General features: G+C 38.7%; 1 protein-coding gene across 1 annotated transcript in view; it reads right to left on the bottom strand.

Moving 5' to 3' along the window:
- Positions 1 to 1,680: 1,680 nt before the first annotated feature.
- Positions 1,681 to 18,615, bottom strand: part of LOC148774142 (butyrophilin subfamily 1 member A1-like) — a 181,702-nt gene continuing 164,767 nt past the window's right edge. The window contains exons 4-6 of the mRNA XM_088831248.1: positions 4,766 to 4,792; positions 2,463 to 2,489; positions 1,681 to 2,290 (exon numbers count right to left, since the gene is read on the bottom strand). Of these exons, the coding sequence (XP_088687374.1) occupies positions 1,767 to 2,290; positions 2,463 to 2,489; positions 4,766 to 4,792 (578 nt within the window). The 3' untranslated portion in view covers positions 1,681 to 1,766. The remainder of the gene's footprint in view (positions 2,291 to 2,462; positions 2,490 to 4,765; positions 4,793 to 18,615) is intronic.

Below are 18,615 nucleotides of genomic sequence, written 5' to 3'. Positions count from 1 at the left end.
GTATAATAGGCTCCAATTTCATCCACCTCATTAGAACTGATTCAAATGTATTCTTTTTAATGGCTGAGCAATACTCCATTGTGTATATGTAGCACAGCTTTCTTATCCATTCGTCTGCAGATGGACATCTAGGTTGCTTCCATGACCTGGCTATTATAAACAGTGCTGCAATGAACATTGGAGTACGTGTCTCTTTCAATTCTGGTTTCCTTGGTGTGTATGCCCAGGAGTGCGATTGCTGGGTCATATAGCAGTTCTATATCCAGTTTTTAAAGGAATCTCCACACTGTTTTCCAGAGTGGTTATACTAGTTTGCATTCCCACCAACAGTGTAAGAGGGTTCCCTTTTCTCCACACCCTCTCCAGCATTTTAAAAAGTGGAATTTTTAATGAAATTGACTGCAAAGTTAAGGGAATGTAAATAAGTGGAGACACATGGGAAGATTGCCAGATAGAGGAGTGCCACCAACAGTGCTAGTGCCCAAGTTATGATAGGTTACTACATATGTATAGATAAACCACTCTACTCATCTGTATGGATTTTTATAGCATGTTCAACTTCCAGTATGAGAAATGAATAATAGATTCATTCATTTTGAGATTTCTTTCCAAGCAGATGTGAAAGGACAATGAGATCAGGAATTTTCACTTATTAGTAAAAGAATCCTTAAAATTATTAACTCTGGCATCTAAATAGGAAAAAGTAGGAAGTGAAGTCAGGAGGGTCTGATGAGTCAGGAGAAATTAGGAGACCAGGTCAATCCTGGGTGTTCATTGGAAGGACTGATGCTAAAGCTGAAACTCCAATACTTTGGCCACCTCATGCGACGAGTTGACTCACTGGAAAAGACTCTGATGCTGGGAAGGATTGGGGGTGGGAGGAGAAGGGTACGACCGAGAATGAGACGGCTGGATGGCATCACCGACTCGATGGACCTGAGTTTGAGTGAACTCCGGGAGTTGGTGATGGACAGGGAGGCCTGGCGTGCTGTGATTCATGGGGTCGCAAAGAGTTGGTAATGACAGAGCTACTGAACTGAACTGAACTGAACTTGACTCATACACTGGAGGAGTTGGAGTTGCTAAGAAATCAAGTACAGGACTTTATGCTTACTATTTCACTTAAATATTCAACTGTGGGTAACATCTGTTGCCATCCTTAAAGGGAGGGTATACTAGCTAGAATTAAATTCAACTATAAATGACAAAAATCCAAAGTATAAAAAGCTTAGAGAGATAACAGTTTATTTCTCACTCTAGATAATTTAGGAACTGAATAATAGAGTAGTTCCACAAGTTATCAGAAACCTAAACCATTGTATCTTGTCTGCCATCCATGACTTTTACATGGTCACAGATGTTTCATTAATTATAGATTTCAGTCATCATAAAAAGTAAACAGAATAGGAAAAGCACACAGTTTTCCTTTAAATAAACATCCCAGAAATTACACTGAATAGTTAATCTTATAATGCAATGGTCATCATTTAGTAATATTCAGCTGGTAGTCTAGAAAATTTAATCTTTATACTAGGTTGTCACAGGCATAGTAATAATAGGAGTTTATAATTAAGGAAGAAGAAAAAAGTGATATGAGAGGCAACGATCAGTCAGTCTCATAGAACTTCACCTTGAGAATGAACCAGTATGCAGGAGGGGAAAAAAATCAGTTTGTGGCCAGTGGGGAGAATTATAATGAGCACTTGAGCCCAATGTAATAATTTCTCATGGTGGTATAGGCACATAAATTCCAACATCAGTGTGTTCTACTCCACCTGGACAATAGTCAAGAGGCCAGAGTCAGGGGACCAAAGTCTGAAAAATGGTCTTAGGACACCATAAAATGTCTGTTTGGAAAATGTGAAAATGTGGGATTCATCTGTCATATTATAGAAAGATACATCTCCAGCCTCATAATCCAGGAATATCCCCACACTAAGGGGTTTTTCCCTTAGAGTAAGCTGAGTTTCTAGGATGGTAAGGGCCCAGTAATCCTCCTGGTAGAGCCTAATGGCCCAGAAACCATTCTGTGGGGACATCTGGAAAGACCCCTTTCTTGATACATTATCCCTACAAACTCCCAGGTCCCAGGAATGCAGGTCCCCAACTTCTACCTCCCAGTAGTATCTCCCTGAACAGATTTGTGGCTGACCCAGCACACAGGGAACAGAGACAAATCTCTGTGTGGAGCTGGGTAGATCTTGCTGTATTTCTTGCAAGGTTACTCCTCTTCCCTCTTCAGACAGGAGGAGGCTGGGATGAGCAGTGGTTTCATCAAGAGTCACAGTTACTGCAAAAACAATTAGATGATCATGTTTATGGAAAGAGTCTCATTAGGCCTGGGCCAGAGGGTCCCCATGCTGTGAGAACTTCTATGGCCCTGGGAAGATCCAAGTCATCTTCACCCATCTTTCTTTCTTACCCCACAAGGAGCAGGGTCCCTCCTGGACCATCATACTCACCAGCTTGGAACTCTTCTTTCCTCCAATCTGCAAGGAACATATGAATGTGAGAAGCCCCATCTGATAGATAAATACATCCATCTGCTCAGATTATGAGTATAAATTTTCAAGGATTAATTTATGAATGATAATAACCAAAGAAAATATTCTTTGATATACTTGCACCTCGTTTCACAGTCTGTTAAATTATGTCTGGCTTGAAGAACTGAACTGAACTGAAGAACTGATTTCTTCCACCAACATTCCCATAGGATAAGTGTCCATAATCTATTTAAGATGTTGGAAAAGAGATAAAGATTATGATATGTCTGACCAAATAAATTCTTTTTGTTGTGGTTTCCTCAGACTTTATAGGAGATAAACTTTTACTTATCCTCAAAGTGTGATTTGAGATGTCAATTAAAAAATAATAAAACAAATAAGAAATGTTGACTAGGATGTGGAGAAAAGGAAACCCTGTAAATGGTTGATGGATGTAAACTGGTGGAAAATAGTATAAAGGCTCCTCAAAACACCAAAAATAGAACTGCCATATGATCCAGCAATTCCATACTTGGGTATATAACCAAAGAAAATGAAAACACAAATTTGAAAGGGTACATGCATCCCATTGTTCATACTACACCTGAATTTAGTATATATATATACTACAAATGACTAAATATTATTTCTTTGTGTATATATATATATTTATATATACACATATTGAATACTCTTCCTTTGTGTGTATATATATATATATACACATACATGAAATTTTGACATTTGCAACAATATGGATGGACATGGAGGGTATTACTATTAATGAAATAAGTCAGACAGAGGAAGATAAATAGAGTATGTTATCACTTACATGTGGAATCTAAAAAATAGAATAGTGAATGTAACAAAACAGAAGCAGACTTACAGATATAGAGAGCAAACATAATTATCAATGGGGAGAGGAAAGGGGGGAAGAACAATATTAGGGTTTCAGAGGTACAAACTACTATATGTAAAATAAATAAACCTAAAGGATATATTGTACAGTATGGGGAATATGCTTCTCTGGGTCGGGAAGATCTCCTGGGGAAGGAAATGGCAACCCACTCCAGTAGTCTTGCCTGGAGAATCCCGTGGACTGAAGAGCCTGCTAGGCTACAGTCCACTGGGTCACAAAGAGTCAGACATGACTGAGCAACTTCCTTTTCTTTCTTTCATGGGGAATATAGCCAATTTTTATAATAACTTAGATGGAGTACAGCCTATAAAATTTTGAAGTCACTATGTTGTACACCTGAAACTAATGTAATACTGTAAGCCAACTATGCCTGGGTAGAAAGTGAAGAAGAACTAAAGAGCCTCTTGATGAAAATGAAAGAGGAGAGTAAAAAGGTGGCTTAGAGCGCAACATTCAGAAAACGAAGATCATGGCATCCGGTCCCATCACTTCATGGCAGATAGATGGGGAAACAGTGGAAACAGTGGCTGACTTTATTTTTCTGGACTAAAAAATCACTGCAGATGGTGATTGCAGCCATGAAATTAAAAGACGCTTACTCCTTGGAAGGAAAGTTATGACCAACCTAGAGAGCATATTAAAAAGCAGAGATATTACTTTGCCAACAAAAGTCCGTCTAGTCAAGGCTATGGTTTTTCCAGTGGTCATGTATGGATTTGAGAATTGGACTATAAAGAAAGCTGAGTGCAGAAAAATTGATGCTTTTGAACTGTGGTGCTGGAGAAGACTCTTGAGAGTCCCTTGGACTGCAAGGAGATCCAACCAGTCCATTCTAAAGGAGATCGATCCTGGGTGTTCATTATAAGGACTGATGCTAAAGCTGAAACTCCAATACTTTGTCCACCCGATGCAAAAAGCTGACTCATTGGAAAAGACCCTGATGCTGGGAAAGATTGGGGGCAGGAGGAGAAGGGGACGACAGAGGAGGAGATGGTTGAATGGCATCTCTGACTCAATGGACATGGGTTTGGGTGGAGTCCGGGAGTTGGTGATGGACAGGAAGGCCTGGTGTGCTGCGGTTCATGGGGTAGCAAAGAGTCGGATATGACTGAGCGACTGAACTGAACTGAAATGAACTATGACTCAATTATTAAAAAATCAAATAGAAAATATAATGGTCAAATTGCTAAAATTTAATATTTTAAATACATTATCTTTTAAAATACTGAGTAATCTATTGAGTTCATAGAATGAATATTTTGGAGTTTCATTTATTTTTATTGTATTATTTTGCACGCAGTAGGTATTCATTTAAAATATATTTTGCAATAGGACAGTCTTTATCAGAATCCATGTCACTCACCAGGGTATAATGTTGACTCCCTCCAGCCTGCAAAAAACAAAATAGGAAACTTTAATTTTTTTTTCTTCCATTTTTTTTTCCTCACTGTCTTTTTCATTTCTCTGTGTCTTTGTCATATATTTTCTTCTTAATCTTTGGACTTCTTCTTTTAATCCTATATTCTCATATTGCATTTTTAAGAAAACACTGATAAAAATGATCAGGTGGAGGGTAGATTGAAACAAAGAAGCAATAAAAAGTGGGAGGGATGAAGGAGAAGTGGGAAGGAGAGGACATGAAATAAATTAAGGAAGGAAGGGGAGAGAAGGAAGAACATGCTGACTCACTGGTGGTTTGTCTTTCACAAATAATTTATTGAAATTACTAGAATTTAGGAAGATAACACTTCAAATGCTTTTTGCCTACTATAAGCATTTTTGGTGCATTTCTAAATCCTATTTAATTTCTACAGCGGAAGAACCTGAGATTTAGAAGAATAAAGGTTTTTGGGAAATAAGTTTACTCACCTAATTTGAAGTGAGCCTTCCTCCTATCTGAGAGAAAACAAACAAGTATATATACACATATATAATGTTAACTAATTAATTAAAAAAATAAATGTTTTCTTAACATCATAAAAAAGATTCAAGTAAAGTCATACATTGCACATACATGTGCCAATGCTAGTAGTATCTGAAAGCTGACCAAGTAATGTCCATTTTAAAAGCAACTAAAGAAACCTCTGAAGCCTACTACACCTGAAAAACTTCCTACAATTTGAAGAATATAATTTGATATGTAAGGATATGAGAGTTTAGTAATTCTTATGAATAGTACCGAAATAGTGTAGGAATAACTTGGAAAATAACTTAAGATTTTAGGTTTACAATGAAGTTTATTTGAGTGGAAAAAAATGTTTGTATAAAGACCTTGAAGTATTAATGATTGAAAAGGTGAAAATAAAAGTAAAAGAACAACAATAATTATGGTTGGAAAAAATCAGGCAAAGTCATGCAAAAATATTTATACACCTTAAATCACTTGAGAATATAGTCAAGAGAAATGGACTAGTAAGTCTCAAGATTAACTTGACATCAATATATATAGCATAATATACAGGTCAAACAAAAAAGGAGCTTATCTCACTCAGCAACTTTGGAGTTTTAACTTTTCCATAAAAACAAGCACAATATCATGCATAAAACAATGGGCACTCCATGTCAGAGCACATGTTAAAGAACCCAAATTAAAAGAAACTTTTTGTCATTATTCTTAGCTTAATCTCCTCTATCTCATCAACTGTAAAACTAACTACTGTAAAATGAATTACTATAAAATTCCAGTAATCACCTGGAATATATTAATAGAAGAAGCCTAAAAAGAAACCTTAGAAGGGAAGGGAAGTGAACAAAAGCTGAGAGAATGAAAAGGGAACTTAACATGGAATGAGTTCAGGAAGCTAAAAAGAAAACAGATAGGGTAATTTGAAATCCACAAGAAGAAAAAGGCAAGACAGGAGTGAGTAAGAGGTAATGAGACAGGAAGTGACAGGAATTTTTTTTTCAAAGTAATATATCAGCAAAAAAGAATGTCAGAAAAAAGTTACCAATTTCTTTCTGAAGATCTTCTGAAAAATAAAATGGAAATCTCATGTAAATATCAAGATAAACCAATATAGAAAATGAAAATGATTAGAAAATTTCCACTGCATAGTAAACTGGAAGAATGAATGTGATTAGAAAAAACAAACAAACAAAAACTCTTGAAAAAAAAAATAAAGCCAAGGAAGCACAGTTCTATCTTCAAAAACTGAGAAAAGGAAGTGAATTTCCCCAGTTGAATAAATAAAGAAGAATGATGATGATTAGGGCAGAAAAACTAACTAGGATTTTATCCCACATATATATTTTATGAGTAGTATTAAGGACATTCATAATTGAAGATTTGGACAAAATACATATTTAATAAAAGAATAAAATAATTCCATAACAAATGTTATCCTCATAGTAGTATATTGAAACTGATTTTGAATTTTACAAGTCTTTCTATGTCAGATTAAACCAGTTGTCTTTAAGTGAAACAATTTGTGTGAATTGTAGTCAACAAACACTAAGTCCTGAGATTATCTTTTTAGAAGATATCTGCTGGGAGCCAGCCAGGGAAATCCTACCCGGCAAAGGTCAATTGGGGAAGAGGCCTGATGGGCAAAGGCTAATCAGGACTCGAGGAACCCCCTGGACTTACCCGAGCATCTACCCCAAAGAAAACCGGAGTCTGACTGCCTTACTATCTTACGTCTCTTACCAAGTCCTCTAATACTTACGGGGGCTTCCCCGCAACCACCTTTCTCTGAAAACACTAATTCAGAGCTGTAGTTAAATAGTTCTCCTCAGCTTAATAGGAGTGTTCCAATTCAAGCCCCTCTGATAGCTCTCTAACTTACATGACAAGTTTGTCCGAGCTCTTACAACTACGAATGTGACTGTTTACAGCCTCCCAGCCATGCAAGAACAGAAAGCCTAATATTCTAAAATACAGGAATTTGTTGAAGAAGTTAAAATCATTAGAATAGTACTAAAAAAGATTTCATTGTTGAATCAATGCTTGCTGCAAAGTTTCCTCTATCTATTGTATCCTTGGAAATATATTAATCACATATAGAGAAAATAAGTAGTAGCCTTTGATTTAACCACATCAGGTCTTAAGTTAATAAATTCTTTTCTTGTAGCTCACTGCACCCTTTCCTTATAGGAATGTAACCTTGTCATGTGTCTTTGGAGAATAGCGCCTGACTTTAGGAAAATCACCTTGAAGGAATATAAGCCTTTTCCTAGCTAACTAACCTTTGTTAGGAGAGAGGGCCATAAACTGTTAGCAGGCCTCCTGGCCAGAAGATGATGTAAACCACCTAAAACTTTTGTATATCATGAGACATACGAAAATAAGCCCTGATCCTGATAAGGGTCAAGACTGCTGACCCCGTGTGATTTTGGCGTGACTCTATACCTCCCTTTCTCTATTTTTTATGTGCACAACTTAGGGTATAAAAGCAGCACTGGAAAATAAAGTTTTGGGCCTTGCTCATTGAAGCTTGGTCTCCCCGTGTCATTCGTTCTCTTTTTCTGTCTTTTTCTCTGTTCTCCTTTTTCTGGTTGAGATCCTTGGAGTGCTGGGCCCTCTGCGTTTACTTATCTGCCTGGGCTTCTAAGACCCACTCGAGGGGGTGCCCTGGTGGGGTGCCTCCAGTGATTCGAGAGGGCGCCTGCAGCCTATGTAAACAGAGAAAACCCCGTGCTGGGATTTTATTGGTTTCCTGCGTAAACCAAGGAATCATCAGCCTCTCTTTCTCTCTCTCTCTCTCACTGACGCCGACGCCGTTCATCCCAAGGATACCCTGGGTCCATATCGAGGCAGGTCCCTGAGAGATGTCATAGCCATTTAGAAAGCAAATTACTACAATGTCTGGGTACAGTCTTTGGTGACTGCAGCCATGAAATTAAAAGCTGCTTGCTTGCTCCTTGGAAGAAAAGCTATGACCAACCTAGATAGCATGCTAAAAAACAGAGACATTAATTTGCCAACAAAGGTACGACTAGTCAAAGCTATGGCTTTTCCAATAGTCATGTATGGATGTGAGAATTGGACTATAAAGAAAGCTGAGCACCGAAGAATTGATGCTTTTGAACTGTGGTGCTGGAGAAGACTCTTGAGAGTCCCCTGGACAGAAAGGAGATCAAACCAGTCCATCCTAAAGGAAATCAGTCCTGAGTATTCATTGGAAAGACTGATGCTGAAGCTGAAACTCCAACACTTTGACCACCTGATGGGAAGAACTGACTCTTTGGAAAAGACACTGATGCTGGGAAAGATTGAAGGCAGGGGGATGACAGAGGATGAGATGATCGGATGGCATCACTGACTTGATGGACATGAGTTTGAGCAAGCTGTAGGAGTTGGTGATGGACAGGGAAGCCTGGTGTGCTGGAGTCCATGCAGTCACAAAGTCTGACACAACTGAGCGGCTGAACTGAGCGCTGACACAACTGCAGCGAACTGACAATCTTTTCTGAAATCTGATGGTTTCTATTTACATTGAATAATAGTGCAATGAAATTTAATTGAGTTGTCAGTTGAGAGAACTTTTAAAATTAGGTTTGATAAATTCACACTCTCAATTTTATCATGTACCTAAGAAGAAGTTCAAAGAATTGAAGTTAGGACTGTAATGAAACTTCCATTTCTATTAACTTACATATAAGTACACCATTTATCAGCACATAAATATTTTATAAGCAAGCAGAAAATTAATGAAATAAATTAATGTTTTAGATTCATGTATTTGAAGGGACTTATAATAAAATATGAGTTAATGGAGATAAAGTAATGCTAGTATTACATAAGAAAAATGTTAGAAGATCATTCTTTAAGCAGTTTCTTTTAAATCTTATTCCTATAAGGCAACTCTAGGCTTTATGGGATTTCCCTGGTGGCTCAGATGATAAAGAATTGCACGCAATTAGGGAGACCCAGGTTTGATCCCTGGGTGGGGAAGATCCCCTGGAGATGGGAATGGCTACCCATTCCAGTATTGTTGCCTGGAGAATTCCATGGACAGAGAAGCCTGGTGGGCTACAGTCCATGGGGTCGTAAAGAGTGAGACATGACTGAGTGAATAACACTTTTACTTCACTTTCAGGTTTTATTGAAGTCCTTTAAAAAACTTACATATACATTTCAAGAGATAAGCTCTTGTCTAGAATTCATGTGTTGTAAAAAGTATCTTGGGCATTCTTGCATGTTATAAGCTTTAAGCTTTTATATAATATTTACATAAAAGTACAGGGCTTCCCTGGTGGCTCAGTAGTAAAGAATCTGCTGCAGGAGATTCTCTCCCTGAAGAAAAAAATGGCAACCCTATCCAGTATTCTTCCCTGGAGAATTCTATGGACAGAAGAGCCTGGCGGGTTACAGTCCATGGCTTTGCAAAAGAGTTGGACACAACTTAAGAGACTAAACAACAATGACGACATAAAAGCACTTATGTGCTTTTCTTACATTCTTTGAAGAAACCTCTTTGGTGGTGTTAATCCCATTGCTTCCTCCTTTCCCCATCATTCCTGCATTCTCTAGACTTAACCATCTATTAATACTACTCATGTCTCTCAAGTTATAACCTTTTTGAATTTTTATGCCTTCTAACCCAATTTTCCTCATGGGAAAAATGAGGATATTGCTATACAATTCCAGTGAAGAAAATCTTATAATTTCTATACAATGAAATGAAAGGAAGGGAAATAAAATATTAAAAGGCAGGTGAAGTGGGCTCTAATAATATTACCTGAGCTTATCTTGGATAAAGGTAGCACAACAGTTTTCTAAAAAATACCATAAACTTCTAAAGTATATTATTAATAAAAATTTATTTTACAGAAAAGATCTGTATACATAGATTGGAATGGCAGGATAAATTATTCAAACAATAATTGTGAAAATTGAATAACAAATTAAGAAGTGAAACTTCACTTGGAATCATAAGATCATCAGAATTGTAGATTGGAATTGAAGAAAATGTTCTTTCATAGTTGAAGAAATAAATACAAGGAGATCAAACCAGTCAATCCTAAAGGAAATCAACCCTGAATATTCATTGGAAGGACTGATGCTGAAGCTGAAGCTCCAATACTTTGGTCACTTGATGCAAAGAGCTGACTCATTGGAAAAGACCCTGATGCTGGGAAAGGTTGAAGGCAAAAGGAGAAGGGGACGACAGAGGATGAGATGGTTGGATAGCATCATCGACTCAATGGGCATGGTTTGAGCAAACTCAAGGTGATAGTGGAAGACAGGGGAGACTGGCATGCTGTAGTTCATGAAGTCACAAGGAATCAGACATGACAGCATCTGAACAATAAGAGGTGACATAATGACTAGATAACAGAGTAAACTACATAAATGGGATTAACCTTTTCATTGTACATACTTAGCAGAAAAGAACCAATTCATTGAAAAGCAAGTCACTACATCAGGAAGGAAAAGGACAAAAATTTGAAACACATCCATCATTTTCAAAATGACTCATATCTCTGACTAGTTGGAACCACAGGGTTCAAAGGCCATCTCAAAGGCCAATAAAAGGCAATAGTGTTTTACATGACCCCCACCCCTTACACAAAAGAAGGCACTAAGACAGGAACAAAACCTGAGAGGAGATATCATAAGATTTGTCTGGGATAAATGATATCAATCATTCATCTTCAATTGAACTGTCACCTTTTTAAGAAAAAAATGCAGGAAGATTGCTTACAAGATGGTGGAGTTTTTCTAAAACCTTGAACTCATCTCCTTTTATGAGCACACCAAAACCACAACTATCTGCTAAATAACCATCAATAAAAGGGACTGGGACTTACCACACAGATATTCTATAACTAAAGACACAAAGAAGAAACCACAAAGAGACGGTAGGAGGGGCACACTTGTGATATAATATAGACCCAAAAACTAAAGAATGATTGTATTGCACAGGTTTTCCCACAAGAGTGAGAATTCTGAATCCCATGTCTCTGCAACCTGGGGGTTTGATATCAGGAAGAAGAGCCCCCAAACTATTTGACTTTGAAGGCCAGTGGGGCTTAAATTGCAGGGGCTCCACAGGACTGGAGGAAAAGAGGCTTCACTCTTAAAGGATGCGCACAAAATTTCATGTGTACCAGTATCGAGGGCAAAAACAGTAACTTCATAGGAGCCTGGGCCAGACTTACCTGCTGGTCTTGGAAATTCTCCTGGGAACATAAGGGGGGCACAGCTGTAACTTACTCGGGGGAATAGACATAGTGGTGGATATACTGGGGTGTATTCATCTGCAAGAACTCTCACTGGAGGCTGACATCTTGCTTAGGTCATTAACACCAAGTTCTGGCCCCACCCAACAGTTGGTAGGAGCCAGTGCTGGGATGCTTCAGGCCAAACAACCAACTGGGGAGAAATACAGCCCCACCAATGAGCAGACAGGCTGTCCAAAGATTTCTTAAGCTCACAGCCACCTCTAGACACATCCCTTGACATGGCCCTGCCCACTAGAGGGCCAGGACCTAGCTCCACTCATCAGTGGTCAGGCAATGGCCCCTCCTGCCAGAAAGCCTACACAAACCTCTAGACCAGACTCATCTACCAGGGAGAAGATGCCAGAAGCAAGAAAACCACAATCCCACAGTCAGTGGAACTGAGCCTGCAATATATAATACCATGTGAAGAGCTGACTCTGGGAAAGGACCCTGATGCTGGGAAAATTTGAGGGCAGAGGAGAAGAGGGTGACAGAAGATGAGATGGTTGGATGGCATCACGGACTCAATGGACATAAGTTTGAGCAAACTCTGGGAGATAGTGAAGGACAGGGAAGCCTGACAAGTCTGCCATTCATGGAGTTGCAAAGAGTCAGACACAACTTAGCGACTGAACAACAAATGTGTAAAATAGATAGCTGGTGAGAAGTTGCTCTGCAACACAGGGAACCCAGCATGGCACTCTGTGATGACCTAGAGGGATGAGATGGGGAGAGGGTAGTGGAGGGAGGCTCAAGAGGTAGGTGATATATGTATTCAGTTCAGTTCAGTTCAGTCGCTCAGTCGTGTCCGACTCTTTGCGACCCCATGAATCACAGCACGCCAGGCCTCCCTGTCCATCACCAATTCCCAGAGATCACTCAAACCCACGTCCATCGAGTGGGTGTTGCCACCCAGCCATCTCATTCTCTGTCATCCCCTTCTCCTCCTGCCCCCAATCCCTCCCAGCATTAGAGTCTTTTCCAGTGAGGCAGCTCTTCGCATGAGGTGGCCAAAGTATTGGAGCTTCAGCTTTAGCATCAGTCCTTCCAATGAACACCCAGAACTGATCTCCTTTAGAATGGACCAGTTGTATCTCCTTGCAGTCCAAGGGACTCTCAAGAGTCTTCTCCAATAGTTATGGCTTACTAGCATTGCTGTATGGCAGAAACCAACAAAACCTTGTAAAGCAATTTTCTCCCATTAAATAATAAATAAATAAATAAAAAACAGATCAGACCCAACCCTGGGACCAGCTGATCCCTGACCCTTGAGTGGTGCGAGGGGAGTGCACTATTGGTATCAAGTGTCCTATTGCACCTAAGGCTTCCCCTACAGAGGGTCACTTCCCCAAGGTTGAGAAATGTAGCTAACCTTTGCATGTGTGTGTGTTAGTTGCTCAGTGGTGTCCAACTCTAACATACATAAAAACACAAACAGAACTTCAGATAAGATGAAGCAGCAGAGGTATATGTTCCAGATGTAGGAACAAGAAAGAAATGCAAATATGCATGTACACATGAGACAGGTGCTCAAAAAATGACAGGGAATTGCATGGTAGAAGCGCTCATCTATCCAAAACTGCATCTGCAGCAGTAGTCATATGTGTTAAATATTTAAACACAGACTGTTAGAGTGAAATGACTTTAATGTTTGGGTAGCTTATATAAGCAAAACCTAAGCTAGAAACGGTATGGAACTAACGGAAGAAGAGGAGACTAAGGAGAGGTGGCAAGAATACACAGAATTATACAAAAAAGATCTTAATGACCCAGATAACCACGATGGTGTGATCACTCACCTAGAGCCAGACATCCTGGAGTGTGAAGTCAAGTGGGCCTTAGGAAGCATCACTATGAATAAAGCTAGTGGAGGTGATGGAATTCCAGCTGAGCTATTTCAAATCCTAAAAGATGGTGCTGTTAAAGTGCTGCACTCAATATGCCAGCAAATTTGAAAACTCAACAGGGGCCACAGGACTGGGAAAAGTCAGTTTTCATTCCAATCCCAAAGAAAGGCAATTTCAAAGAATGTTCAAACTACCACACAATTGCACTCATCTCACACACTAGCAAAGTAGTTCTCAAAATTCTCCAGGTGAGGCTTTACCAATACGTGAACTAAGAACTTCCAGATGTTCAGGCTGGATTTAGAAAAGGCAGAGTAACCAGAGATTAAATTGCCATCATCCACTGGATCATAGAAAAAGCAAGAGAATTCCAGAAAAATATCTACTTCTGCTTCATTGACTACGCCAAAGATTTTGACCGTGTGGATCACAACAAACTGTGGAAAATTCTTCAAGAGATTGGAATAGCAGACCACGTTATCTGCCTCCTGAGAAATCTGTATGCAGGTCAAGAAGCAACAGGTAGAACCAGTATGGAACAATGGACTAGTTCCAAATTGGGAAAGGAGTTCATCAAGCCTGTATATTGTCACCCTGCCTCTTTAACTTACATGCAGAGTACATCATGAAAAATGTTGGGCTGGATAAAGCACAAGCTGGGGTCAAGATTGCTTGGAGAAATATCAATAACCTCAGATATGCAGATGACACCACCCTTATGGCACAAATTGAAGAGGAACTAAAGAGCCTCTTGATGAAAGTGAAAGAGGAGAGTGAAAAAACTGGCTTAAAACTCAACTTTCAAAAAAAGAAGATCATGGCATTCAGTCCCATCACTTCATGGCAAATAGATGGGGGAACAGTGACTTTATTTTCTTGGGCTCCAAAATCACTGCAGATGGCAACTTCAGCCAAGAAATTAAAGTACTCATGCTTCTTGGAAGAAAAGCTATAACCAACCTGACAGCATCTTGAAAAGCAGAGACATTACTTTGCCTACAATGGTCCGTCTAGTTAAAGTTATGGTTCTTCCAGTAGTCATTTGTGGATGTGAGAGTTGGACCATAAAGAAAGCTGAGCACTGAAGAAATGATGCTTTTGAACTGTGGTGTTGGAGAAGACTCTTGAGAGTCCCTTGGCCTGCAAGGAGATCCAACCAGTCAAACCTAAGGAAATTAGTCCTGAGTATTCATTGGAAGGACTGATGCTGAAGCTGAAGCTCAAATACTTTGGCCATCTGATGAGAAGAGCTGACTCATTAGAAAAGACTCTGATGCTGGGCAAGATTAAAGACAGGAGGAGAAGGGGATGACAGATGATGAGATGGTTGGATGGCATCACTGACTCGATGGACATGAGTTTGAGCAAGCTGTGGGAGTTGGTGATGGACAGGGAAGCCTTGTGTGCTGCAGTTTATGGGGTCACAAAGAGTCGGACATGACTAAGTGACTGAACTGAGCTGAAGACAGAGTCAATGCCCTTCAATCCAAGAAAATAGAACTTAAAAACAGCTAATCACAAACAGGCAAATAAGCTTTCATAAATAAGGAAACAGTTTAAGCTAAGACCAATAAAATAATTGCTTTGCTTCTGCATCATTTTCTCTATAAATAGCTTGCCCCCAGTTTCTTTTGGTAGAGCACACTTAACCACTTTCAGTTTGGTGCTGCCCAATTTGAATCGATGTTTACTCAGGTAAACCTTTGAAAATTATATCGTGCCTCAGTTTATCTTTTAGTGTATGAAAACTACTGTATGCATTAAAGATACATATTCTTAAATTCAATTCCCTCTAAAAACAAAAATATATTTGAATGTCATTAGAAAAAGAGGTTATAAAACTTATGATAATTACATTAGTGTTTCACTAAAAATATCTTTTGGAAATATCTCAGGAATCATGCTTCATATGTGATTCACACACAAAATTCAAAATTGAGAGATATATTATATTTGAACTTTCCTTAAAATTAAAATCCTCCTGCAAGTATTTGAAAGGAATTGAAGTTTGTTGATCTGTTAATAAAAATGAAAAAGCTGAAGAAAAATTTTTATGGTTGAAAAGTTTAAAAATCCAAGAAAACTTAAGTAAAATAATATATACCTGGAAACTCTGGGGTAATATGTTCAATAGTAGTGGAAGAATGAATTTTGACCAATGAATTATATCTGAATTCACACAGTAGTTGAAAGAACAACATAGAAAGAAACTTTAATCAGCAAGTTTGGAGACGTCCTCTCATCTCCTAAAGTATGAGAAAGTATCAATTTCATAGTAATAGGCCTTCAGATTTAGAATACAGATGTCCAAATTTTGGGTATTTTCAAGAAATACATATATAGTGTAGAAACCATGTGCCTATCAGCCTAAGCTCCTACATTGCATAAATTTCATAGAGAAACTTTTGCAAGTTTCTAGAAACAGAAGAGGCCAGTGTGTATGGGGGAAGATCAGGTATGAAATTAAAAAAGAAGGAATAGGAAGAATGACGGTAGGAAACAAAATGAATAGCACTTAATATGAACGAAGTTTATAATGCAAAATTCATATGGGAACAGGAGACATCCAGGGTGAGCCAAAAGATGACATATTTATAAAAAGGCATGGAACAGAAAGATATCAAGAAAGCAGTTATATAAAAGTGTTTTAGGAAGAAGTGGATGTTAGAGAAAATTTACCTGATTTTTTCTGAAGTTCTTCTGAAAAATAAAATGTAAAGATCATCGTAAATTTTAAGAGAAAGAAATATGAATAAAATGCACATTTATTGAAAGCATGAGTTTAATATTAAACCTATAATGACTCATGTAAACACATGAATATGCATGAATACATGCATGCACGCATACACACATGTGAACACACACACACATAGACACACACACCAACTTGGCTGAAAGCTCCATTTTGCGCCAAGAATACGCTTCAAAAAATGAAGGAGGAAATGAATGAATTTTCTGAATTGAAAACAAGCTGGAATTTTTGTTCTGATCGTTATCTTATAAAATTTTTCTTGATCCCTTTTGAAATTATATGGATGTTTACAGAAGTTCTTAGTGCTTATCAGTTCTTTGCTGCTAATTATATGTCAATTATCATAATTGCAGGGTTAAGTTCATGGATGTCTCTATTCACAACATTTTTTCAACTAATTAAAGTATCATCTTATTTTATGGTTTTGATTTTAATTCATACCTGAATGCAACTTATCTTAAAAAAAGTCAGATGAAAGAAATGGAAATAAGGTATTAAATGACAGTGAAGAGGGTTATAAATCAAAAGACAAAAAGTTCAGATCAGAAGCCTTAAAAAATACTAAAATATTACAGATAAATTTTTACTAAAATTTACTCAGCAGAAAGAAAATACATTCAGAGTTTGCAGTAACAGGAAAAATCAGTAATAATGAAACAGATACATAAGAAATGATGAAGAAGCATTCAGTTCAGTCGCTCAGTCGTGTCCGACTCTCCACGACCCCATGAATCACAGCACGCCAGGCCTCCCTGTCCATCACCAACTCCCGGAGTTCACTCAAACTCTTGTCCACAGAGTCGGTGATGCCATCCAGCCATCTCATTCTCGGTCGTCCCCTTCTCCTCCCGCCCCCAACCTTTCCCAGCATCAGAGTCTTTTCCAGTGAGTCAACTCGTCGCATGAGGTGGCCAAAGTATTGCAGTTTCAGCTTTAGCATCAGTCCTTCCAATGAACACCCAGGACTGATCTCCTTTAGAATGGACTGGTTGTATCTCCTTGCAGTCCAAGGGACTCTCAAGAGTCTTCTCCAACACCACAGTTCAAAAGCATCAATTCTTTGGCAATCAGCTTTCTTCACAGTCCAACTCTCACATCCATACATGACCACGGGAAAAACCATAGCCTGGACTAGATGGACCTTTGTTGGCAAAGGAATGTCTCTGCTTTTTAATGTACTATCAAGGTTGTTCATAACTTTCCTTCCAAGGAGTAAGCGTCTTTTAATTTCATGGCTGCAATCAGCATCTGCAATGATTTTGGAGCCCAAAAAAATAAAGTCTGACACTGTTTCCACTGTTTTTCCATCTATTTCCCATGAAGTGATGGAACCAGATGCCATGATCTTTGTTTTCTGAATGTTGAGCTTCAAGCCAACCTTTTCACTCTCCTCTTTCACTTTCATCAAGAGGCTTTTGATTTCCTCTTCACTTTCTGCCATAAGAGTGGTGTCATCTGCATATCTGAGATTATTGATATTTCTCCCAGCAATCTTGATTCCAGCTTGTGCTTCTTCCAGCCCAGTGTTCCTCAAGATGTACTCTGCATATAAGTTAAATAAGCAAGGTGACAATATATAGCCTTGACATACTCCTTTTCCTATTTGGAACCAGTCTGTTGTTCCATGTCCAGTTCTAACTGTTGCTTCCTGACCTGCATACAGGTTTCTCAAGAGGCAGGTCAGGTGGTCTGGTATTCCCATCTCTTTCAGAATGTTCCACAGTTTACTGTGATCCACACAGTCAAAGGCTTTGGCATAGTCAATGAAGCAGAAATAGATATTTTTCAGGAACTCTCTTGCTTTCTCCATGATCCAGCGGATGTTGGCAATTTGATCTCTGGTGCCTCTGCCTTTTCTAAAACCTGCTTGAACATCTGGGAGTTCACAGTTCACATATTGCTGAAGCCTGGCTTGGAGGATTTTGAGCATGACTTTACTAGCGTGTGAGATGAGTGCAATTGTGCGGTAGTTTGAGCATTCTTTGGCATTGCCTTTCTTTGGGATTGGAATGAAGACTGACCTCTTCCAGTCCTGTGACCACTGCTGAGTTTTCCAAGTTTGCTGGCATATTGAGTGCAACACTTTCACAGCATCATCTTTCAGGATTTGAAATAGCTCAACTGGAATTCCATCACCTCCACTAGCTTTGTTCGTAGTGATGCTTTCTAAGGCCCACTTGACTTCACATTCCAAGATGTCTGGCTCTAGGTCAGTGATCATGCTATCGTGACTATCTTGGTCGTGAAGATCTTTTTTGTACAGTTCTTCTGTGTATTCTTGCCACCTCTTCTTAATATCTTCTGCTTCTGTTAGGTCCATACCATTTCTGTCCTTTATCAAGCCCATCTTTGCATGACATGTTCCCTTGGAATCTCTAATTTTCTTGAAGCGGTCTCTTGTTTTTCCTATTCTGTTGTTTTCCTCTGTTTCTTTGCACTGATCGC

This window comes from Moschus berezovskii, chromosome 23 (assembly GCF_049115385.1).
Source record: "Moschus berezovskii isolate FMDL1 chromosome 23, NW_MosBer_1.0, whole genome shotgun sequence".
NCBI lineage: Eukaryota > Metazoa > Chordata > Mammalia > Artiodactyla > Moschidae > Moschus > Moschus berezovskii.
Note: the sequence above shows the minus strand (reverse complement) of the source record. Positions and strands in the feature narration are given on the sequence as shown.